Source organism: Gopherus flavomarginatus, chromosome 14 (genome assembly GCF_025201925.1).
Source record: "Gopherus flavomarginatus isolate rGopFla2 chromosome 14, rGopFla2.mat.asm, whole genome shotgun sequence".
NCBI classification, from domain to species: domain Eukaryota; kingdom Metazoa; phylum Chordata; order Testudines; family Testudinidae; genus Gopherus; species Gopherus flavomarginatus.
In genome coordinates this window covers 30568537-30594695 of record NC_066630.1, presented here as the reverse complement: position 1 = coordinate 30594695, position 26159 = coordinate 30568537, and the positions used below count along the sequence as shown (strand labels likewise).

At 37.2% G+C, this 26159-nt stretch overlaps 1 protein-coding gene across 9 annotated transcripts in view; it reads left to right on the top strand.

The window, feature by feature from the left end:
- Positions 1-26159, top strand: part of RPGRIP1L (RPGRIP1 like) — a 119280-nt gene that overhangs the window by 75903 nt on the left and 17218 nt on the right. For all 9 annotated transcript variants that reach the window (XM_050922519.1, XM_050922517.1, XM_050922523.1 and 6 more), the window contains 2 exons: positions 19543-19726; positions 25888-25972. In XM_050922519.1, the coding sequence (XP_050778476.1) occupies positions 19543-19726; positions 25888-25972 (269 nt within the window). The remainder of the gene's footprint in view (positions 1-19542; positions 19727-25887; positions 25973-26159) is intronic.

Sequence of the window (26159 nt, the reverse complement as noted above, 5' to 3'; positions counted from 1 at the left end):
GTCAGTAGGAGGTAAGAGGAGTAGTAGATTGGGACAACGACCCTCTGGGGTGGGCACATTGGAGCTGGAGGTTGATTTGGGGAGAGGCAAACTGGGACAGTGAGTTTTGATGGGAGGGAAAACAGGTACTGACTGGGCAAGGAGAGCTGGACTGAGATCTAGTGGGTCGGAGAAATGAGGGGAGAGGAGACCGATCTGATTAGGAGCTGGAGCAAAATGAGAGAACAGAGATTGACAGGACAAAGAGACTAGGATCTTTTGGGAGGAGGGGGGGAGAAGAGAGCTCTGAGATTGGACATGGGATCCAGGGCAGGAGATTGGGACTGAAAGTAAGTGGGATGGGGAGTGTGAACAGTGGGATGTAACTGGAGGCCATGGGGATGAGAGACAGACAGGGTGGGGAACTTGGAACTGGGACTTGCTGGGCATAGAGCTGGGGACAAGAAGCTGAGAGATTGGCGGGGGAGTGGAACCTGGGAATGGCCCTATGAAAGAGATTGGGACTAGCATGAGAAGCCTGAGGAGTGGAGACTGGGACTGGTTCCATAAGAGAATGTGACTGGGATGAGGAGCCAGTGTGGGAGAAAAATAAGACTGGGACAAGCACAGGTTGGAGGAGACCAGGCAGAAGGGGTCACACTTCGGGGAAATGGGCAGAAGAGTCTGTGCCCACTAGAGAACTCTCCCGCATCTGGAATGGAATCCAAGATTCCTGAGTCTCACCATTCCTCTGCTGTCAAGAAATATCTGTTAAAAGCAGCTGGTAAAGTGTTCCATCTTGTCTCATGCTGGCCCACATGCAGTATTACAGCCTACTGCAGCTATTATTTATGCCATTGATTGAAGTGGCAGAGGTCCGTGTGGTGGATGTACCATGCTGATGACCCGTGAGGGTGTCAGTGTGATGCCACATGATGGAATTTTTCAGTTTGCTTTTTTTAAAAACCTGGGAAATTACACGCACACACTGTGTTGGGAGGACATTGTTAATGTTGCAAAGTCAAGCACTCAGAAGCTAGAAAATACCAGAATTAAAGTGGCATTAATTCAGGCCCCTTGTGTATGCATTATGTTGTGATCTTTAATTACATGATGACATACAAAGACCCCTGCCTCCTTCAGTGAACAGGATGGACCTGCTCTGGGGATGAATTAGGGTGGTGTGTGTAGTGCAAGAGGCTGTTTTCTGTAAGAACCTTGCTTCATTCGTTGCAGAAGTTGGAAAGTGTGGAGTGAAAGAGGCAGGGTGGTGGAGGATGAGAGGTTGGTCTCATGGTTATTGAATGCTGCCTCTGGACAATTGGAGTGTATCCCTGCCTCTGCCACAGAATTCTGTGTGGTGTGATGCCAGTCAAGTCACACCAAAATTTTCATAGTTGATTACTAATTTTGTTCCTCGTTTTCTGAGTGCCTGACTTGATGTCCTGCAGTCTGATTTGCAGAAGTAGTGAGCACATACAGCAGCACCTACAGGCAATGAGAGCTGTTTTTGACATGTATTGTAAAATGGTACATAATGCTAAGTACTCTGAAAAATCACGTCCTAAGTGTCTCAAATTGGACACCCAAAATTAATGGATACTTTGGAACTTAATATCTCTGTACTTCCATTCCCCATCTATAAAATTGGAATAATACACCCACATATAACAGAGATGTAAAAATAATCCTTCTGGAGCATTAAGATTCTGTAGTGATGAGCACCACAGAAAAGCCCATCAGGAAATTAATAGTTCTGGCTTCAGAGCAGGGTTTAACTAGTGTGAAATAAAATAAGGCCTTGGGTCAGACATTGAATAATGAGGAAGAAACAAAATATTGAATAGCTGTCTATTAAATGAGCACCATCCATTCTGTGCAATGAATGAGGCAGGGGTCTTTGGGGGAGGGAAATGATGTGTGATCATATAATAAGACTGTATCACAATGTATATGTACAGTAACTCCTCACTTAACGCTGTAGTTATGTTCCTGAAAAATGCGACGTTAAGTGAAACGATGTTAAGCGAATCCAATTTCCCTGCAAGTATTAATGCAAATGGGAGGCTTAAGTTCAAGAGCAGCTTCCCCTACTCTGCAAGCACCAGGGGCGGCTCCTCCCCCCTCCCTCTCCCTCTTCTAAACACCGCAAGCCAGCTGATTGCTTCATTCAGGAGGCAGGGGAGGGAGTGGGGAGGCATGCCGAGTCCTTGCTCCTCCCCCCTCCCTCCTGCTTGAGGCAATCAGCTGGCTTGCCGCATTTGGGAGGGAGGGGGAACCTGTGCACTGAGTCCTTGCTCCTGCCTCCAAAATGCCGCAAGCCAGATGATTGCTGCTGGCAGGAGGCAGGGGAGGGAGGGAGGAGGAGTGAGGACTTGGCACAGGCTCCCTCTTCCTCCCCCTCACCTCCTGCCCAGGGCAATCAGCTGGCTTGCAGCGTTCGGGAGAGGGGAAGCCTGCTCACCGAGTCCTCACTCCTCCCCCCCTTCCCTCCTGCCTCCAAAACGCCACAAGCCAGCTGATTGCCGTGGGCAGGTGGCATGGGAGGAGGGGGAAGGTGCTGATCCACGGGGTCTGCCAGTGGGCAGGAGATGCTTGAGGGAGGCGGCGTAGGGTGGTTGCCAGCTGTGGAAAAAGCAGGCAGCCAAACAACATAAGAGTGGAGTATTGCACAACTTTAAATGAGTATGTTCCCTAATTGATCAGCAGTGTAACACCAAAACAACGTTATGCAGGACGACTTTAAGTGAGGAGTTACTGTATAAGGGAGCCGAATTCTGGTTGCACAGGCACCTCTGACATTTCCTAACTTTTGAGGGCTTGATTTTGCTACCTTAATAATAATTTTTTCACATAACTTTTTTGTGTTTTGATATATGTATATGACAGTATACACACGTCTTGGTACCCCTATTGGGGACACAGAAGACCTGCCACACTGGTGGTGTCCCTAAAAGGAGGCTCCACTGATTCAGAATAATTCCTATGATTTCAGGGATTAATTTCGATCCAGAGTTCAGAGGCAGTTTATGGAGGCACTACCATCTGTAAGCTAATTAAATACAGCTCAGGCTATTTAGACTCAACACTTTGAAAGAATACTGTGTTGGGCTGACCTGAAACCACGAAAGGGATCTCTGTGAAAACAGAGGAGCTACCATTTATGATTTATATTATTGTGGGTGGGGGTTCATTTATTGTTTGTTAAACTGTGCAAAAGGAAAGTGCAGGTAGAGGCTTTCATCAGCCTGGTGCCACTTTGAGTTAAAACAGAACTCACGCACTAATTGCTTGCCCATAGAGAGTAATTGTGTATGAAACCTGAATCTCCAAGAAACTTTCTCTCTTGTTATTCTCTTCCTTATCCTGTACTTCATGCAGAAAACCTGCCGGTGATTGTCTTATTTACACAGAAAGCACCAGTTCTCTCTCTCTGGCAGACACCATGCTCACTGTTCAAGAGGAGTAATTTCCATTGTCATGACCTCCACAGTACCCACCCTGTCCTTACCAACCCCTTGCCTCACTTCCATTGACTTTAAGATGTTGACAATACATTAAATTGATATTCAGTTTTTAATCAGCTGAAATGCTCACAGATCATTTTTCTTATCCTTCCCCATCTTTCTTCTAACTGCAGCACTAACAGCCATTTTTCCAAAGAAGCTTTTTCACAATCTCTGTTTTCATGGTGCAACTTTGTTCATGTACCGTTTTGTGCATTTGTATAAATGATAGAATAGGCACATGTGAAAAGAGCATTCCCTTGACTTTAGCATGCAAAGGAGAGTTTCATGAGTAGTTTCTACTGTTGTTTGTATGCACAAGAGATAATAAAAATGGCTTGCGTATAATTACACACATACAGCATGGAACAAGTTTGGAAAACTTGGTTCTGTACATTTTCTTTACTAAAAATGTGGTAAGTGTCTCCTAAAGACATGGAGAATAAAGACTTTAATTTAGCTGAATAGACCTGAAGTTGAGTCTTTATAAAGTAAAGAAGTTAGTTCCTCGAAAAAACATTGACTGTAAGATTTCTGTCTGTATAATAAGTACCTGAGCGATTTTTTTCCTGTTGTGTCTGAGAGGGTTATTTGCGTGATATCACGCTCTTATAACCTACTTGGGCTGAGTGACCTTGGCTTTTTAACATTCCAAAATGTGATTATCTGCAATGGTCAATAATAGTCTGATCTGTGGTCAGACTATCTCAGTAAAGCATGAGCAACATCCTATAATGTAACCAGCTACATTAAGCAATGTTTCATGCATGATTGGCTGCACATCTATTCATCACTTTTCACAGAGGTTCAGAAGTGCTACCACATATCTGAATTAGAGAGAGATACCTAAGTAATTTTAATAGGTGGAACTGCATTATATTTAATTACATAGTGAATGCCATAACATTCTTTAATCTGTAACAGTATGAACTAAACAGGAAATTACTCATCACCATTAAGCCAAACAATGATGTAGTTGATGTTCAAATTTAGAGTTCTACTGCAGTTTATTTTATCAAAATGATTTAAGCACAATCATAAATGATTTTCTGTTTTAGCAAGATTAGTTTATGGATCATTAGCATCTTCCTTTCCCTATTGATCTGTTCATCAGGAAACAATGCAAATGGGCAAGAAGGTAGATAAGATTACTGAAGAACCTAGAAGTTTCTAAGTATTACATCAATAGATTTGAAATAAGGTTGGTGTTGGTGGGCCTCGAGCATAGAATTCAAAATTAGGAGAAAAATGGGTTCCTGTATCTGAAAACTTAGTTAATTCAAAGAATACAATTTATAAAACTTAGATTGAACTGATTTTTTAATAAAAAATCAGTACCTTACTTTTATGTCTGAGATAAATATCCTGCAATCATTAAAACACTGTAAATAAAACTTCTGATTTTTACAGATCATGCTAATTATACTGTGAATCTGAACTGCATGCCACACTGTTTAAGCCATTTAAGATCATACTATTTCTTTTTTGCATGTTGCAAATCAGACAGTTCATGTTTTTTTTCTTAGATATGTTGATCATAAAAGGAATCTAACAGATTTTCCAGTACTTAGCTGTACTACTTGCTTCTTTCTCTTTTCTTCATGTCTATGATGTATAATTAATCATAGATTACTTCATTTTGTTTCATTTCATTTACAACATTTATGAGCTTCACTTTGTCTGTATGAAATGCTTGTCCCCTTCTTTCCTTTCCAAAGTGGCGTAATTAGTGTTAGCATCTTTTTTAACAGGCTACATAAAGTTTAGTGGCTGGATTAAATCAAGTCATTAACATAATGTGCTATACAATTTGCCCCTATCTCTTTTCGTTTCCAGTACATCAAAGTGCCAGAGAGTGCCAGTATAATTGGGCCTTGCTAGCTTGTCAGGTTCAGTCAGGCTGATGGCTGCTGCTTTTACTAAAAAGCTTCCAGGCATGATAATTAATAGAGAAAAAAGTCAGGGAAATGTAAAACTTTGGACAGTTCTCTATGAATATTTCATACATTTGAATAATCCGAAGTTAACATTATCAATTTGATGTATAATACATTGATTAAAAGCCTTGTTTCGGGTCCTCAAAATATACGTCAAAACTAGGAATTTGCATTTGCTTTGGCATAGTCTAAAAAAATTAACAATTGCCTTTTCTCTTCCATCTCTCCTCCCTTCACCCCCACCTCTGCACTTTATCATCTTGAGTAATAATATAGTTTTCAATTATCACAATAAAATTTACTGCTGTCAGCTTCCAAGTTATTTTAAAATGTGCCTGCAAGGCAATTACTGGCAAAAGCAATTTATACAATGGTGGTCCCATTTTCCTTTAGGTATGTTTACATCTTTTTCCTTCATGGCAGATATGGTAAGGGCATTTTGCATGCACTAATAGTAGTTTAGTGAAAACTGTCATAATCGGTTTCTCCAAATGAAGATCTCATGATGTAATTAATTTGGAAGTTACTATTAAATAACAAGAACCAGCAGTGCCAGGTGGTTGTGGTTCTGGTGTTCAGTAAAATGTGTTGTAAAAGGTTGAACATCCATAATGCACACAGTGAAATGTACATAGTAAGAAGCAATAAACACATTTCAATATTAATATGCTCATTTTGCACTGGCATTGAATATCATTTATGAATTACATGCATACATCAAAGGGGAGAATATATTTTTATCATTACAGTAGATGTAATGGGCCTGATTTTCATTGGGGCCTTAACCTGGCTTCCATTTGTGCATACAGGTCCTTTTGCATGTGCATATACTATACAGTATCTCCCACATGTAAGTTTGAAATATCTTATGTGATTGAATAGAACTTACCCGTGTAAAACCTGGCACCTGCACACACAAATCTGAGACTCTATGACTTGCAAAAACAGGTGTTACAGCCCAAATGGATACATAGGTGTGCATATGCAGAGCTATTCATGCATAAGTGGAGGCTGGGGCCTGAAAGTCCGGTACACTGGTCCAAACCCTGAGTCAATGGAGCTGTGCTAATTTACACCAGCTGATGATCTGGATCATTACATTCAATGTTAAAATCATGGCTGCCTTCTTATGCTCCCCTCATCCTTCCCTCCTGCAGGACTATAACACATTCAGGTAACTCTGGCTGTATTTGCTTGAGCTCAAACTTCACTGAGGGTTGATGGGTATTCAGCACTTTTGAAAATCTGACTACTTATTTAGGTGCCTAAATATAGATTTAGGAGTTTCTGATAACCAATTTTTAAAATCTCTGCCTGACTCTGTCATGTAAGGCTGGTGCTTGTACTTTGTCCAAATTTCATAAGCCTTAGTCATCTTTCATTTTCCACTTGTATTTCATTCATGATTTTTATCCTCTAGTAATACCTCTGTCTTGCCAGGATTTGACTTCAACCAGCATTCTGTCATCCAAATCCAGCCTCAGTCAGACATTGGGAAAATATGAATACCGTACTGGCATGTATGGTGAAGGAAGAAATTGAATCCTTCAACCAGTACCATCTACCCCACTGAGGTTCTGAAAGCAAGCTATTAAAACTTCATGGTCAGTGTTTTCAAAGGCTGCTGATACATTTAAGAGATAAGCATTACTTTATGACCATACTCCATAATTAAGAGGTCATGATTAGTCAATAAGATCAAAAAAGGACTAAAGCTAAAGTGAAAGGGTGAAAAAAGTGTGAAGAGTCCAGGTAATATCAAAATTATCTTTCAACAACCTTCTCAACAATCCACTCTGATAAAGGATTTGATGGACCCCACATAAACAGATAAGGTACCAGTGTCCACAGATTTCTTGAATGCACCATAGCAAGGAACGGGAATGAAGTGCATAGCAGTAAAAGGGTATTAGATTTCTGGAAGGCAAATGTCAGGAAATTGAAGTGTAATGCATACCAGAATTTAAAAGAATTAGCCAGTGAACTTACTGATCCACTGACAGCTATTTTTGAAAAATTATGGAGAACTGATCAACTGCCAGAAGACTGAAAAATAATTAAATATGGAATCAACCTTCTGAAAACAAATCAAATTGTAGGAGTTACCAGATGGTATATGTTACTTCTGAATCTAGTGCAATAATGGAACAAATATTAAGAGGGAAGTGGCTGAGATAAAAAACACCACCACTAAACATCTAAAAACTAATGGACTGTGAATGGTAGACTGTATGAATTTATGAAGAAATAATCTTGCCAGATGAGCTTAATTCAACTAAATAAATCAATTAGAAAATATTAGTAAAGCATCTGATACTACAGTACATCATGAAATCTTCCCCTCACAACTAATTCAAATGGCTTGAATAGGAAAACAGGCTAAAGACAACAACAAAAGTGATATAAGGAGAAGTTTTGAATAGCATTAGAAAATTTATTTAATAGCTTAATTGATTAATTAGAAGATGGTGCAAAGAGCTTAAGAAAATTTACTAGTGATATTGGTCAGAAATATTATAATACAAATGTGCCAAGTGAGTTTAGAAATATGGGTAGAAAATAGCACATGATTTTCAACATGAAAAAACACGAGCTAGTACATTCTGAGGAAAAATAAAACCGAAAACACAGATATTCACATGGAAGAAAAAAAACCTGGAGAGCAATAATTTTGGAAAAAATCTCTAGATAATAGTGAACAGTAATCTAGATGTGAATGCGCAATGCAATATAATCACAAAAAAAATCTTGATTTTTGTTCTGGATGTTCAGAACAGACATTTAGTGCTTCTGTATACATCTCAGGTTCAGCCAACATCTCAGGATATTGTAGCCACTTCTGGGACTCTTAGTGAGAGTTTCTGTTTTCCTATAGGCTAAAAAAAGATTGGGAAACCGTTGTGTTTTTTTGTTTTTAAATGACATGTTACCGTCACTGTTCTGATCAGTAGTATTTAATTAGTCTGTTCATTGCCATAACTGTCTCCACGTTCTGATATAATACAGAGCTATCAAAAAGCTGGTTTGACTGCTATTTTGATCTGTACCTCTCCTTGAAAGTCTACATTTAAAAGTTAGGAAAAGAGAAAAGTGCAAGATGCTACTCTGTCAGACTGTAATATACAACACAGAATTCTTGATAATGACATTGACATTATTAGGACTGGTTAATTTATTTACCGTTTTTTCCTAGACAAAGAGCAAAAGAAAAGAAAACCCATAGCAGATCTCTTCTCTATGTGAAAAATTGGTTAGAGTGCTGAAGTAATGCTAAAGTATTGGCTAACATGCCTTTGTTTGGTACAGCTGAACACTCTTCATTTTCATGAAAATAAAAAGAACTTTGTTTATGGTTGAACATTAGTTCATAGTTTGAGAGACTGCCACATAAGAAAAATGTAATTATTGTTAACTATAATAAAGAGGGAAAGACTGAGTATTTGACAGACATAACATCACCATAAAAAAACAGCTGAAGAAGAAATTAAGGGAAATGTTAATGTTCCCAGAACAAACTTTATTTTACCACATAAAAACTGCACTGGAAAAATTAACTAAATGATTAAATGCTTGGCAAGTACGTGGTGAATTTAAATAGATTGGCAGGGATATTTTAGTTAAAACAATTCTGAAATGAAACACTAAATGATAGGTTTCTTTATGGTTCACAAAGCCTGTGCTACGAGTCCACTTGCTTCAAGCTGCACTTACAAAAGACTTAATAATAGTCTTTGGCCATAGAGACACCCAATTTCGGAATAAAAAAACACAAATGGTGCAACATTTTGTTTAAACATTTTGTTGTAAACAAGACACGAGAAGTCATTCTTCCGCTTTACTCTGCGCTGGTTAGGCCTCAACTGGAGTATTGTGTCCAGTTCTGGGCACCGCATTTCAAGAAAGATGTGGAGAAATTGGAGAGGGTCCAGAGAAGAGCAACAAGAATGATTAAAGGTCTTGAGAATATGACCTATGAAGGAAGGCTGAAACAATTGGGTTTGTTTAGTTTGGAAAAGAGAAGACTGAGAGGGGACATGATAGCAGTTTTCAGGTATCTAAAAGGGTGTCATCAGGAGGAGGGAGAAAACTTGTTCACCTTAGCCTCCAATGATAGAACAAGAAGCAATGGGCTTAAACTGCAGCAAGGGAGATTTAGGTTGGACATTAGGAAAAAGTTCCTAACTGTCAGGGTAGTTAAACACTGGAATAGATTGCCTAGGGATGTTGTGGAATCTCCATCTATGGAGATATTTAAGAGTAGGTTAGATAAATGTCTATTAGGGATGGTCTAGACAGTATTTGGTCCTGCCATGAGGGCAGGGGACTGGACTCGATGACCTCTCGAGGTCCCTTCCAGTCCTAGAGTCTATGAGTCTATAACATTTGGAAGTAAGCAATTTTGACTAGATTTTGAAAGAAGAGCATAGTGCCTCGGTAAACCAAACCATGCCCATTATCTTGGTTGCACCACTGTAACTTGTGACTAGACTGCGGAAATCTACGACCAACTAGAAGAACTTGCCCCAGACATAGTTACCGGTAAAATGTTTGCACCAAATGCCACTGAGGAAATATCTTAGAACAAAATATGTTGCAGGAGAATTTGAGGATCTCAAAAGGATAGCACCAAAGATAGGTGAGAGTGAAGAAAAAAAATTAACTGTTCGAGATGTACGTTTAAGGCCATTTATTTTTTGTTTTTGCTGCTTTTTTTTTTTCCTGAAAAATTCCTGGCTTTAAAAAAAACATTATTGAGATTTAACCGATTTCTTTCTTCACCCAAATTTTGGAAGTGATGGAACTCCCTAAACCAGGCTCATTGCTGCTACATCATGGTGGCACAGAGCCACGGTATCGAGACCATCACCATGAGTATAGAGGCCACTGCAGCCTGTGAGTTTCAGATATCAAGGGCCCTTTGCTTTCAGTTTTTACTGATTTTTAACTTTTTAATTTTTTTTTTGTGATAAACACTGATACATTCCTGGGAAATTTTAAACAAAATAAAAACCAAAACTAAAGGGTACTGATAAATCGTTGTATAGTCAAAATGGAAATTAACAAAAAGGCTGCAGTTTCTCTGTTTTCAGACAGGACATATAAAGATTTGGTAAGGTGCCTTTAGATGAAAAACAGTATATACATAAATGCTATGTCAGAAATTATAGCATATTTTTGGTAAATTCCAGGTAAAAGGAGAATACAATAATAACTGATATAATTTGAATTTAACTTTAACAAGGAAGCCAATAGTTATAAGTAATCTATTGACTAGTTGGATTCTACTAGTTGATTAACCATTTATTGAAAGCATCTATTAATCATTTATTAACCTTTTATAAACATACCCTTAATGAAAAGAGTGACCTAAAACATTAGTATTTTTAATTACCGGTATATTGGATTCCTTCTTAAATTCTTGAACACTTTTTAGAAGGGTGAAGAAACAGTAACTGGGCAAAACACTTATGCCTAAATTGTTACCAAATGAATGTTTTCTGGAAAACTGGAGCCCTTAAGTGACTGACTTATTTTATGTTCTGTGGCATCAAGTTTTACGCACAATAAAAATAGAATGTATGATAATAGGAGCATATCAATACTGCTTAGTCACCCATTCAGAAGGACTAAATATTTTTTCAGGCATCTGCCAAAATCTACGCCTGGAGGGCAAATACATGATACTCAAGTTCTGCTCTGGAAAAAAGGCTTTGTACAAATAGCTGTGTGAGGTTGTATTTATTTAGTTGCATAATAATTTTACAAGTAGAAAAAAAGAGTTTTGGACTTTTCCCTAACTATAGCCCTAAAAAACACGATCTAGAATTTGAATTTTCTCCAGCTCACACACCATGTGTAATAGTCATTAAATGGAATATTAACAGTTCTGTTGGTGATACATAAATTCAGAATAGAATCCAGCTTACTCGCTCAGCTGTATTGGCTCTGCTCCACTGAGAGGAAAAGAAAGTAGTATGAACTTAACTTTTGTCACTAATTAGGACTTGGAATATATGAGGAACAGGTGTACTGAGCAATAAGCTGCTGTTTACATAATCACTTTTCATAGTACTGAAATGTACTCTAATTGAAGATGTGCTGTTTGATAATTCCTTCTATGTATTTTCTTTATACTCCTTTCTAAAGAAACTAACATGCAAAATACATAGTTTTTAAAATATAAGTCCCTCCCTCCCCCTTCAAAGCTAGGCCAGAGTGGGGCATTCAGGTTTGTTGTGTTACAGCTTCTTTTTTATAAGATATAACTACTTCATATTTTATCCTGAATATCATGTAAAGAGCTGGTACACTCATTCTGTAACCTCAACATTGCCTAACTCCCTACAGACAGAAAGTACGGAAGTGAGAGCTCTTTGCATTTCATCCATTAATATCTAAGGAGTCTTCCTAGCTTTTGAAATTAAAGGTAACTGAAGCCCACAAAGCATTTGCAATCATTTTCATGTGTGAATAGATGGTACTGAGGTGTCTAAGTGGCCAATTGAGGTTGACACTTAGTACTTTACTGTCACTTCTTCCAGTTCTTGAAAAATGAGTGGTCAGTGTTTTACCATTGAAAAATCAGATTACTCTCTTCCTTGTGCTATGCTGCAGTACAGAACTGTGGGTTCAAACTGCACTGTTACAGTAATAATTATCTTTGCTGCATGCATAGCACTACTTGGAGGGAAGGAGGGAGCATTACAAGCCATTGGAGCTTGTAAACACTGCAAGTCAAATAATTCCAGATATTTCTTTTTTTATTTATTCCTCCTTAAAAAGAAAAATTACAAATTTTAAAAGTAAAAACTGTCAGCTAGAGGCAGAGTCAAAGGAGAATGTGTGAAGAAAGCTTAAGGATAGCCAAGCTCAGGAGGAATCCGAAACAGCATTTTATGTTATGTAAAGTTAACAGCAAAAGCAAACCACATAAAGGAAGGAAGTTTGGACAATATCCTCTGTGTGTCTGAGAACAGCATTAAGAGCAAAGCGCAAATGCCCCCTGCTTATACATAGGTTTAATGCTGCCATTAATGGTCATTTAGTAAGCAGAGTTTCAGATCCCCGCAGTACCTTGTAGAGTATTTTCTAAGGTATTTGGTATATAAGACCAAATGTAGAAAAGTTTTGGTTATGTGTTTGCCGTTGGTGAGTGTGTATTAGAGGTCCCCCTCTATGCAATCCACAGAAAATAGGAGTTGTAAGAGCCCCCTAGCTATAAAGTTTTGACTCTTTAGCTCACTCCATAGCTACTCATGCATTTAGCTTTGGAGGTTCCCAATTCAGTCCCCTGTGCATCAGCAAAAACAGTTCACCCTCTCATGTGTGCTTAAGGAAATACTGTGACTACTGGGGTCTGTTTCTGTGCAGTGTTTTATAAGGAAATAAACTTGACAAAGAATGTTAAATGGTGAGCTAATTCTGGGCTCAATTATGCCTTATAGACACACCCACACCCCCCTGTGTAGGGAACAGTGCAGAATCTCACTGCCTCTAAAGAGCCCCTCAGTATGCAAGAGAAGTGAGCCCTCTGCATAATTCATTAAATAGGTACAGTGTGTAGTCCCTTCTGCAACAGTCCAGCTCTCCTGGCTAATTTGGATGAGGAGCAGGGATGTGGTCCTGTTTCCTCCCTGCCTTCAGCCTCTCTGTTTTTGGGGAGGGGGGAGCAAGGGAGGGCAATTTACAGGTAGCAGTCCCTGCCATGTAAGAGCACTCAGGTACTACAACATAATTAGTCCATTATAGGGGAGGCTCCTTACCACACACATTCAAGGGCCAGGTGCAATTTGATTTTTCTCTTTATAGAATGAAAAACAGTACTCCTGTAATGAAACTCATATGATGAGTCATATTTAGAGAAATAATTTCTTAGTCCTAGTCCACTTCTTTGCTCATATGAGAGGTGGATGCCCAAATCTTTCTTTTTCCTTCACTCCAGATTTTATACATTAAGGCTTTGTGTTTAGGGGAAAAAATAAAGTGTCAAATAAGCTAGACACCTAAAAACTGCAGTCAAGGGAATTTCATTCTTTGTTGAGATATTCAGTATAGTCTCATCTAAGTCTTATTTTATATCTAACTTATGTAGTGTCTGACCTCTAGTATTTAAAAAGTCAGAGCTGAGAAATACAATGTAAGATGAAGGTAACTGCTCTATCATTTTGACAAAGAATCTAATACTGGCACTCTGACAGATAAGAGAGCTGCAAACTCTGCATGATTCACTTTTTCCTCAGGAGTCTACACAGATTTCATTTTTTGGCTAACTGTCAAATGTAGATGTTTGATACTTTGGTAGAAATTTTATTTTGTACATGAATTGACAGACATGAAATCTTAATTAAATAATTCAGTTGAAGAAAAAAATATTATTCTGACCTGTGCTCCTTTAGGTTTCCTGCCTCCATTCTTACAAGCCTACTCTCAAATTCTTTTTGTGAAGAACGTTGCCACCAAGGCACAAGAAGTGTATAGATTTTCCATAGTAATAGTTCAAGTCTCCATCTGGCAGACAGCTAATATAAAGAAAGGGCACATGGATACCACCTTCTCCCACAGGTTACCATAATTTCCAAATGACTAGTTAAAGCAGAAGGGGAGAAAGCTAGAGCAATATTTGAAGAAGATTCCTTCTAAGCATAACTTGTATTAATGTGCCATGGCAGTGATTGAAAAAGGATAATTCTCATTTCCATGACCATTGTTTCTGCAAAATCCCAACCGAGAGATCTTTCTTAAATTAAGGGTCTGACAGATGAGTGCTATTAAGAAACTGAATTTTTATCTTTTATCTCAATCACATGAGTTGGGTCAGGGTTGTCAAAGGAATTATTGCTGTCATCTGTTGAGTGAGTATCTACTGAATCCAGACTGTTAGTTTGTTAACAGAACCATGGTTCACATTGTCATGCATCTCTAATCAATAAAATCAATCAGATTGGCATTCTTGTGGCAACAGTGTCAGAGGGAGGTGAAAAAAACCCACTGTTTTATTTACTTTTCAATCACTTTTGCTTATTCAGGTGTTAGCTATATTTTGAGCTGTGAAAAACCCAGGTTTTTAAAGAAAATAATCCAGTTATTTTTTTCAGTGTTAATTGGGTTTTATCATTGTGTTTTTCATGAATTCTTGATCTTGTGTCACTCACATGTATCTGTATGCATATAACCTATTTGAAAGTGTTTTGTTACTAGAAACATTAATCTCTAGTTTATTATTGTAAATATTAATTTCAGCCTGTGTTCTAAAATGTAAAAACTAAAAAAGGAGTGATGAGAACATCAAGGTTAGGCCAGTTAGGAAGCCATAAGAAACTTATAGAACATTCTGCCTTTTAAAAAGGTAATTGATGAAAGAGGTGTTGCTAACAGGGGGAACGGGCATTGCATATGGAAAAGAGGGTTGTGGATGGAGCTGTGAACTATTGGGAAGCTTGGTTTGCTAGAATCTAAAACTTCAGGAGGGAGAGGAAAGATCTGATATCATGGTTCAATGTAAAGCTGGCTAGCTTAGCTTGTTTTTCGGGCTTCAGTTTTCGGTATTGAATTTACTAGCTGATGGTTTCTCATTCAGTCATCAGTGAATGTGAACAGTAGTAAATGCATTACTGCATAACAATGCACAAAATGATCGATTTAAAGGAAAGGTTGAATCAATATTGCCTGGATATATACTCCCCAGACATATTTAAATTCACAAGTCTGCTACTAGTTGCTGCAAGTGAAGAAACTGAGAAAAATGAAAGGAAGTTAAAATAACCAGAGTTAATACAAGTTGGTTGGTAAAAAGAAAAAAAGTGCCTACTGCAACATTTATGCGAGTGGGTCTTTGTCCAAAGAAAAGAGTGTTGCCCCGTAAGGCCTCTCTTAGAGCAAGTGGGACAAAGATGGAAAATGTACTGGGCCGGAAGCAGTTGGGGGTCAGGTTAGGACAAGGTTACTGCATTGCTCTTCCTGTTGACTAGACGTGCTGGGGAAATATTTATATCTCATGCAGCCTTGTAGAGGCACGCCTTTACCAGGATCGGGTTGGCAGCACCCACCCAGACATGATCTTGGCAAAAGGACATGCTGTGGACATGTTGTGCCCTTTCCCTTGAGGGGCTGAGAAGGAATTATTCCCCTCACTCCAATATTGGCTGAGGTGATCAGGTTTTTTGCCTTTGCCATAGCTATTCTGGAGTAGAGTCAGGCGGTTAGGTTATAGTGTTGCAACTTCATACATAAAACTTGTGGAAGATAGGTACTCAGTGTGGAAGGGATATAGTTGTTGAATAAAATGGACTGGAAAATGATTTGAAGGGAAGCATCCTGGAAGAATGCCAAATAAGTGGAGGTTGGGGCCCCTCTGTTTCCTCATCAGGGAGCCCTTGCCCCTGCTTTTTCTGGCCCCCTTTAAGGAGTTGAGGAAAGGGGTTTTGAGTTCTCCATCTGTATAGTGGAAAACAAATTCCTCTCCTTCATGCAGTGTACAATTGGTAGATATCATAGAATATCAGGGTTGGAAGGTCATCTAGTTCAACTCCCTGCTCAAAGCAGGCTCAATCCCCAGACAGATTTTTGCATCAGACTCCTAAATGGCCCCTGCAAGGATTGAACTTGCAAGCCTGGGTTTAGTAGGTTAATGCTCAAACCACTGAGCTATCCCTCCCCCCAGTCACCAGGTTCTTCCAGATATAAGTGGATAAAGTTATGTTCATTGGCATGGACAGGCAATGAGAAATGACTGTAATGGCCAGAAACATCCAAGCATGTTCCTGCCTACAACTGTTGATTCTGAGGGTGAAATCTTGGCCCTTTGCAGTTTTCCCATTGATTTAACTGGGGTCAGGATTTCACCCTGGGTCTTTAAAGAAACTGCAGAATATAGTGTAGTAGTTGCTTTAGATGCCATCCAAGAGTGCATAGAAACATATTCCAGGTTTGCCTTTGCTGTTTGCTCAGACAAAAAAAAGTAAATGAAAAAGCCAAGAAATAACTGCAACTACTCTAAACTTCTGATATCTGAGTATTCAGCACATTACTTAAACCTTCTTGAAAAAGAAGTAGCATCTAGCACAGTCCTAAAGCACACTGTGGGAATTCAAAGATTCTTGTAAGTTCATCAGCCTCATAAGGCCAGATCTTCAGCTGGTGTCAATTGGTGTATTTCTGTCTGAAGTCAGTGAAGCTATGCTTATTTACAAAGGCTGAGGATCTGGCCTGTCTTTTGGTTTGTTTGTTTTTTTCCCTTGAAGTATAAGAGAAATGAAGCCCCAGTCTCCCAATAATATTCAATGGAACTATAATATAAATTTCTATAATAGTATCCAAACACCATATGTATGTTGAAATGAAGTCTGAGGAGGATTTTCAGCAATGCATAGCACACAGCTTGAATTACAAAGATCTCTCCAGAGAGGCATTAAACTTGACTTGATAGATCACAGACTGATAACAATATTATTTCATTCTTAGGTGTCTAAATATAATAAAAATACTCCTATATACAATTAGAAGCAACATGTAACTGAACTATGCTAATACTAATACCATACACTAATGAATGGAAGCCAAATTCCTGAACTATTAAATGATGTTTCAGTGGTTTAATAACAGTCTATCAGTAGCACAAATTGTTCTATCATTACTGCAACAACTCATAATCCGTTGAAACATTTCTTAAATTTTGTTTTATTATTACATCAACAACAAAATGTTTAATTTCCATCAAAGCAGAATTATTTGAAGGGAAATAATTGGTTATGGTAAACTAGTTATTTTTCACTGTAATTAAACCTAGTAGGTGGGCTGTGGAGAATAAAGAAAAATCTAACACTTAGTGAAACAGAAAAATATAAATATATAATTTTCTGCAGCCTAGGCCCAAAAACTGTAGTTTAAAACTTCATTCATAGCAGATATTAGTTGTAATATTTATTTTTATTTATAGTAAATGTGTGGGTTTTATACTAGTAGTGAAATATGACTTCAATACTAGCTGTTAGTCTTTAGCAGTTGTATAGTTTGATTTGCAAATGTAAATTATCTTTTAAAAAAAATCAACTTATGTTCTCTTTATTATACACTAGGTTGCAAGCTTCATAATGATAAAACCACGAGTCTAAATATTCTTTTTTAAAGTCTAGAGCAATTCATTTATTTTTCTTTTAATTTTGTAACAATGCAACTTACAATTATTTGTCACCTTAAACATTAGAAAGCAGTATGCCATCAATAGGTGGATTTTCCCTTCTCCTCTGTCTGAAAATGAAAAGTAATATAAATGTTTTTTTCCTGTAGCATACTATTACAAATGCTAAGTATGTCAAACAAAATTTTAAGTTATGTGAAAAGACTTGATAATACAGTATATTTGATTTTCACTTATAAACTATTGTATGTGTACAAACTAGTTTGACATAACTGCTAAATAATTTTTTGGGAGAAGAACCCCTCATAATATTGCTTTAAATGCATCTGCTAATATATCTGTACAATGCAAAAAGAAAAGAGTTGTTTCTGAAGTAAAATTAGACAACAGAGCCAATTTCATTTTTTATGCATGTGAATGTAGAGTACTTGAGGTTATTAGTTGAAACCGAGTAACCTTTCTTGGCTTTCATCTTTTTCTTTTCAAATTTGAATATGAAAAGCATATTCAAGTCAAAGACCATCACTTTAATGACATTTGGCAGTCATTTGATTTATTAGGTTTTAGAAAAAAAATTCCTTTAAATATTTCATCATACTATGCTAATCCTAGTAATATTGCCAGCTGAAGCCATGTACCTGTATTAGTGGAGACAGAATAGTGTGGAATTTTCTCTGTCATCCTAGTAAAATTTCCATGAATCTACTGAATAATAAAACAACCTTATTGAAATATTCAGATTTGGGTTTTTAGTTAAAGTGTCTTAGGATACATAATAAAAGAAAATGTCTTTTGAAGGAGGGGGTAAAATTACTTCATCAAATATTGAAGGGGCTTGACAGCAATGAAAATTTTTCTTTATGAAGGATATTTTTACAATAGGATACTCGTGCTTTTCAGTGTGATTAATTATATAATATGCTTTGAAATGCATCAGCAACCACCATGATGTGGGTGAATTTGCTGTTCTTACACTGAAGTCTAGAAAACTGATCTTCTAAACATGTCTTTTTGAATTTTATAATTTTTGCTTCAGATAATTTGAATTTAGAACCAGAAGTCTTCAAACACCATATAGTAGAAATAGTCATTAATGCAAATAACTTAAAAAAAAAGTTAAGAAAAACTGGACAGTTGTGAACTGTGAGGAGTTCTATTTGCTCTTTGAACAACAGAATTGCATCCTTTGAATGTTCATCTGTGTAGTCTAATTTTGAAATCACAGTGGTTTTTCTTTCTTTGAAATCACAGAGTTACTCAAGGAAATGTTTGTGACCCCCTCTGTTATGTTTGACACCTAAACTCTCCATAGCAGGGTACAGTACATTAGAAAGTTAACAAACAAAACAAACAGACACAAAAACCTGGCAAGATTACATAAATTGCAAAGGGGTACAAAGCAACAGTTTCAAATATAAAATATAAAAATGTCAAAATTAAGACAAAAATATAAGGAAGAAGAAATTATGTTGAAGGCCAATTTAGAGTTCTTAAATGTATTGTCAAAATATCAATTTAAACATTTATTTAATTTAACTAGACTAGGTTAGTTTAATATGTGACATTTCCATGACCTGTAAGTACTGTATTACTTCATGTGACATCATATGTTTTATATCAGATCTAGTTTAATAGCAATGCAATCTTCAGTAGGCATATAGTGATAGTCATCCAGCTGGAAAAGTTTGATCCATAATATTGTTGAGACTCTTTCGAGTAGGTTACTAAATGATGATAAACGTATATACAACAGCTTTGCTACTGTGTTGAAAGTATTTTCAACCTCAAATACAAATGAGGAGTCTATTGCAAAAACAGTTAACTGCAAACACAGGGGCATTAGAACCTCAGTATATCTCAGTCATAATAAATCATGTTCCACTGTACAAAACATCCCAGTGACTTACATGTTTGTTTGTTCAAGTTGACATTACAAGAAATATGGTGTGTTTATTGTTTGTTTGTTTGTTTGTTTTTAAAACAGTCAATAGAAAAAATTCGGATTGAGATTATATCCCTAAGTCTCACGGATTCCCGAGTTGCAATGGATGACACAATACAGCGACTGTTTGTAGAATGCAGATTCTATAGTTTCCTTGCAGAAGAGACACCAGTGTCACTTCCTAAACCAAAAAGTGGACAGTGGGTTCACTACAATTATAGCAATGGTAAGTATAATATATTTGTGAACACCCTCAAGTCTTCTATTAAACTCTGTCCTATAGAAAATGTTTAATGAATTCTGATTCCTTAACTCTCTTGATTACAGTAAAATTGGTAGATATTCCAGTTGTATCTGCCATTTCTAAATATTCTTTTAGAAAATAGCACAATTGCCATGTAAGATAGATAGATAGATAGATAGATATAGGGGTTTATCTCTGCTGGTACATTCTCATAGCTGCTTTGAAATCAATGAAGTTATGACAATTTACATCAGCTGAGAATGTGTCTCATAAAATGTAAACAATTTAATTTATTGAAAATGGAAATACCTATAGAATACCAGAGACTAAATTATATTTATCATATTTTAAACAAAGTGTTTAACAATCATAGTACAAAAGAGGCAAAACCACCCAGAAAGTCATTAATCAATAGAATCACATAGAATTCCAACATCCAAACACAACTTTAATGAGAAATCATATAATCAGATATGCCTATATCTTTGGAACACACAGCATTGTTTTAAGGATAGTCTTTGCCAAACAGGAAGTTATTACTGCTGTAGTAAAGGCTGCTAATATTTTGATTGTGAGTCTTGAATTCTCAGTGACTTCACATTATCTCAACCTTGAAACTTGTGAAGTGGTCTTAAATTTGAGTACTTGAAGTCTTCTCTAATTAAAGTACATAGGAACAGGTCAACTGATGTGATAGTTTTGGCAAACTGGGGAGATACCTTCAAATCGAAATTAGATAACTCTCTTTTTGGAAACCAAAATATATAATCCTTATATAACCAATATATAATGGCCTTTATTAACAGGTATAAGAATGAGAGATCTTATGTGCTATAATTCCTAAAGCACACTAATAGGGCCTTAGTATAGGAGGCCTACACTATTTTTAGAAGTGCTGATTCAGTAAAGTTGGACTGTTAGACTAACATCAGGTAGCAAATGAATAAAGAAATAAACATACTGGGTGAAATCCTGGCCTCATTGATGTCAGTGGCAGAACTTCCTTTGACTTCAGTGGGGCCAGGAACTGAATCACAATGGTGGTCCAGAGACGGGAAAAAACAAAAATGGTTTGGTGATATATGTAAAAAGATTAGCAGTAGGACAGTTCTTAAACTATTTGTATTAATAATACTGCAATTTCTAATAATTTTTTGGTGAATGTCAATATTGGGTGTTTTTCCTTAAATCCTCAGGTCTGGAGTCATGTGATTATATGAGAGGGGAGGGATAGCTTAGTGGTTGGAGCATTGGCCTACTAAACCCAGGATTGTGAGTTCAGTCCTTCAGGAGGCCATTAGGGATCTGGGGCAAAATCAGTACTTGGTCCTGCTAGTGAAGGCAGGGGGCTGGACTCGATGACCTTTCAGGGTCCCTTCCAGTTCTATGAGATAGGTATATCTCAATATTAAAAAAAAAAAAGTTTCTAATGCTTATGACTGTTAAACCCTAAAGGCCCAAACATCAGAATCCAGAAATTATTATTTTAAAAAATCTCATTGGTTTTTAAGTCAGTATCATGACTTTTGGTTGTGACTTGTGATTTTTGAATGATTGAGGTTGGCAGAAATACATTTAATTGTTTTTAACTTTACTAATCAAAACCTGGGATCTAACAACCCTGTTTTTCCAGTTGCTGTTGTAATGTAAAACTGTTTTCATAACTTAGAATATGCTAGCAAATAATTCTTTAGAAATACTTTTTGTCTTAATGGCTACAATGTTCTAATTTGCAGCACTTTTCCAATATGGTTGATTTAGTCTCGCTAGTGTTTTACTTCGATAACTGGTCCTGTAATTTCTACTTAATACTGGCTTTGCATATAAGGGAAAAGTCCTAATGAATTTGCTGTTTGATAATGTCAGTGAGGAAGCCAATAATCTAATAGTAATGAATTCTCTGTGTGTGTGTGTGTGTGTGTGTTTACTATAGCTTTAGTCCATCTCTTAGTCATCCCTAATTAGATTTGAGTATGTAGAATATTTGGGGTTAATTGAATATTTTCATTAATAAAAATGAGATTTACATGCGGAGACAAAAATGTACTTTGAGCTTAGAGGCAAGCTAATAGTCTTCTAGATTTTGTATGAAAAAAACATAGTAAATCCACAAGTAATTTAAGAAATCATTAATTCTGGTAAATAGAACCTTATTGAGTTATTTTATCTATAACTGAAGCAGTGTTACGTTTTTGTTTTTTAAATGTTGTTATGTCTTAGCTGACATAGAATATCTGTTGGAATTTTTGGTTAATAAGGAACAGTTATTTTAATTATTTAACACTTACATCATCACCTTAACATTTGTGAATTCATTATGAGATAGCTGCAGACTAGCTTTACAATTAGTAAAAACAAATTTTGTAAAAGAATAATATCTTAGATAATCTCAGTTGATGAGTGCATGGAAGATCCAATCCACAAAACGAATTCCCCATTTCTAGGCAGAAGCAGGGTAGTGCCCCTATCGGTAATTCTCTGAAGCTTCCCATAAATGGAGCTCTGCTGAACTCAGAGGACAGGGAGGGAAGCAAATCTCTTGGATTTTGGCGTGGAAATCTTGGCTGGAGGTAATACAGTTTAGCTGTCCTTTGGGACAGGCTCTGCAAGAAAATTTTCCTAAAAATCCATGAGTGCTTCCAAACTCTACAGCCCCCCAAAACCATCCGAGGTAAGGCAATAGTGCGAGGAAAACTTAAATCACCTCTTCTTCATCTCAGGCTTCTTCCTACAATTTTTCTTTCACACGAGGGGGTGATCTGAGCCATAATAAGCAGTATATTCACATAGACTTTTCAATACAGGTGAAACATTTAGAATAAAATTAGTGTCTGCTAACTATATGAATGCCACGTCAAAGTACACATTTCAGAGTGAACCTAGCTTTTATTTCATACAGTCTGAATAATATGGGGAACATTTTGAGGATCCAGGTAAAGGCCACATTTTGTTTGACCTGGAATAAGTAGGTACATTGAGATTTGAATCTTAATTTCACCTAAAATTTATTTTCAGGACAATACAAAAGGATCAAGTTTAGTTGACAAACATTGATAACAAGGAAACAGCATTTATATTTCATAGGGATGGAAAATATTGCTATGAGAATGCTGAGAAGGCAAGAAAGTGGTAAGGAAATAAGATAAATGATAGCAGGTCTGAAGAAAGTTATCTTTGCTTTATATAAACCTTCCAGGGAATTGACAATAGAATGGAAAAGATTAATGAAATCTTCCAAAGTTTTTATGAGACTTATACAGATCAGAAGCCTTTGTCTCTGAGGAGTGAAGAGCTGATTATGTGGACAAAATGGAGTTACATTAGTAGATGAAGAGGATACAGAACTTCTGATTTCCTGGTTAATGGTGGGATACATTTTGGTTTCAAAATAAATTAATGAAGGGGCTGAACTCTAAGGGAAGATGGGTTCCTTGGTAAAATTCTGTAACAACGTTAAGGCAATATCAGCCCTAATATTGGAAAGCACTCTTGATTATATAGTTCAAAGAGATGAACTACACACCAACACTAGATGAGGCACTGATTCCTCATAATTGTGATGGGACCCCTGTTTCAACATTTACAGTAAATACCTCTTCTTAGAGCGGTCTCAGCAAGTATTAAAGAACTTAAACACAATCTTCTGTATTGATATTATGGTAGCTATCTTGGAATGCACCATACCAGTAATCTTTAATGAGGTACAGGAGTTTCAAAATCTTTGTTTTTAGGGTTACTTTGGAACAAATTGAAAATTATCATTCTGGATACAAACTGCCATTAGTTAGTGTTAGATAGTCCTCCAACTATTGGACACAAATATGAGATACTGTGCACTTTGGAGCAGTGTTGTAATCCTGAGTTTTGAGCATTTGAAAACAGTTATTCACCACTGAGTCTAAAAACCAAAGTTTCTCATCACTATTCTTAGTCATTCTCCTCCCAGGCTTGCCTGGGTTTCGTAAGATACACCCTGTACATGCTAGATTCTCCGTGTATGAGAAATGAATTCAGACTGTTCAGATTTGAATATAGATTTTCATTGTTATAGAATAGTTTCAGATTTAGAATTAGTAGATTTAGGAAACTTCAGCCAGGCCGGGAAGTCACTGGTAATCTGGCGACTACTTTGAAGTTGTTTGGTTGTCCACCTGCCTGCCTGCTGCCTCCCCATCAGTTCCTTCAGTGGTCCCTGGAGTTTTCAGCTGTGCAAATAGCACATGTGGGAAGGCATCGACACACCCAGAGGAATACCAGATGGCAGTGATAACTGATTTTGCTAACCGCCAGTATAAGTAGGCAGAGATGCTGAAGATGGAGGACTGAGAGGATTTAGGGGTCTGACAAACTGTGGTGACTCCTATAGACTATTGATCTTTTGCTTTCATTTAACCAGAGAATGCAAAAATGATGTGATTGCAGGAAGATTCCAGATCTCAATGATGTTGGCTGTTACCTGGAAGTAACTCATGCTAATAAGGATGCTTGTTTCTTTGCTCCTGCTGGAGAGGTGGGGATCAGGAAGTGGATTTGGATTAATCCCAGCTCCACTGACCATGTTCATACAATTAACTGGGAACACTAAGCATGCTCTTTGTAACAATTCTTCTCTTCATAAAGATTTGAGAAGCCCATCTGTGAGGAATTAGATTGAGCCTCCAGAGAACTCTTTGAACTTCTGGATCCCAATTCTCTCTATTCCCCAGTAGGATGCATAATTCCCATTGAAGTAAATGTTTGTTACTCATAACAAACAGTGGAAGGGGTAGAAATCAGGCACCCAAGAGTGTGTAAAGTGTAGACTCCTGTTAGCACGAGGTGAGGGATGAGAAATCCTTAATGTGAGATGGAGAGAGGAAGGAGTATTCCTGTGTGTATTTAATATGGTGTGATGAGAGAGAGGGTAAAGGGGGATTTCTTAGTGGTGGAGGGAGAGTAAGGGAGAGATTCCTTAAATAGGAAAAGGAAGAAAGCCATTTCTCTGTTAACATCTCCTTCACATGATCTTCCAAAAACACCCCCCATTGGGAAATAGTGGAGTGGTGAGTCCTGCAATCATGAGTTCAGCAGGGGAACTAGGACTGTTCATGTGAATGGAATGGGAAAAAAAGGAAAAACATAATAGACACAATATCTGTCAAATACATAGAGATGGAACAGATTTAGGAGTTCCCAGCCAGCCTGACCCCTGGAAGTCAGTGGAGGCGGGTTCCCTACAATATGATTTCCACTGCTTGAAATTGTTGGGTTTTAATTGTCCCTATCTGATGGAGTTTACACCATTTCCTTTGGAAGCTTGTTCCACTTAAATATATCTTTTCAGGAAGTTTCTCAACTTGAAATCTTTCTTAATTTAATTCCTTTACTCCTATTTTCACCTTCATGCAGTGAATCTAAATAATTTCTCCTCTCCCTTGCTTTTTAAACCCTTCTAATTCTTGTAGACTGTTACTATGTCCTAAGAAAGAGCCCCCTTTCCAATGAAGGAGGTCCATGCCAGAAACCTTCATATGAAGTTTTCTAAAACCCTTTTTCTAATTTTCTTATCATGGTTTTATCTAGTGGGATTTTACTGCCATTCACTTTAGTGGTACAAAAAATTTAAGTCGTGGGTGTGTTTTTAAACTGAAGAAATATAGCTTTTTTTTAAATAAACATCAGGCTGTGGATTTCCTCAATCCACTGGTCTAGATGCCTCTCTTATTGCGTGTTGTGTCAGGAGAGAATTAAATTACCGAGGCTGTCAGAAGGGACAAGCATTCTGCCATACATTATCATTATCACTGGCTTCTTGGGTGAAAGAAAATGCAGTAAATCCTCTCATATACAAAGCAATAAAGACCACTGGCTTTTACAGTCATGACTGTCAGTGCTGTTAAGAGAAAATGACAGCCATGTGACACACTTAGATGCTGCTTCTATCTTTTCTGACATTGTGCACATAAAGGTGGCAGTGACATGACATTAGATCACGAGTGTTTAAATTTAATTCTAGCTTTCATTGTTGCATTTCTTAGGAAGCACTGAGGAAGGAAACTTGTTTCTTATCAGCTTTTTTTCTCTAAATGCCAAAAACAAGATTATTCTAATTTTAGTTTATAATGAATTATCATATTCATTTGGGGTTTTGGTTTGCTTTCCAGTGATTCACGTGGATAAGGTGAATAACTGTGCAAGGAGAGAATTCCTAAAGTCTGTACTTCAAGAATCAGAGTTGAATACTGGCAGGTAAATATTGGTGGTGAAACACACCAGAAAAAGTCTTTATAAATACATGCATACAGTCTGTGACATGGCATACCTTGTAACAATTTCTTGTTGAAGAAATATCTACGAGAAGTTGTTAGAACTTAGCACCAACTCAGGATAGCTTAAGCTTGATTTAACTTCCCAGTAGTATGTTATTAACTGCATA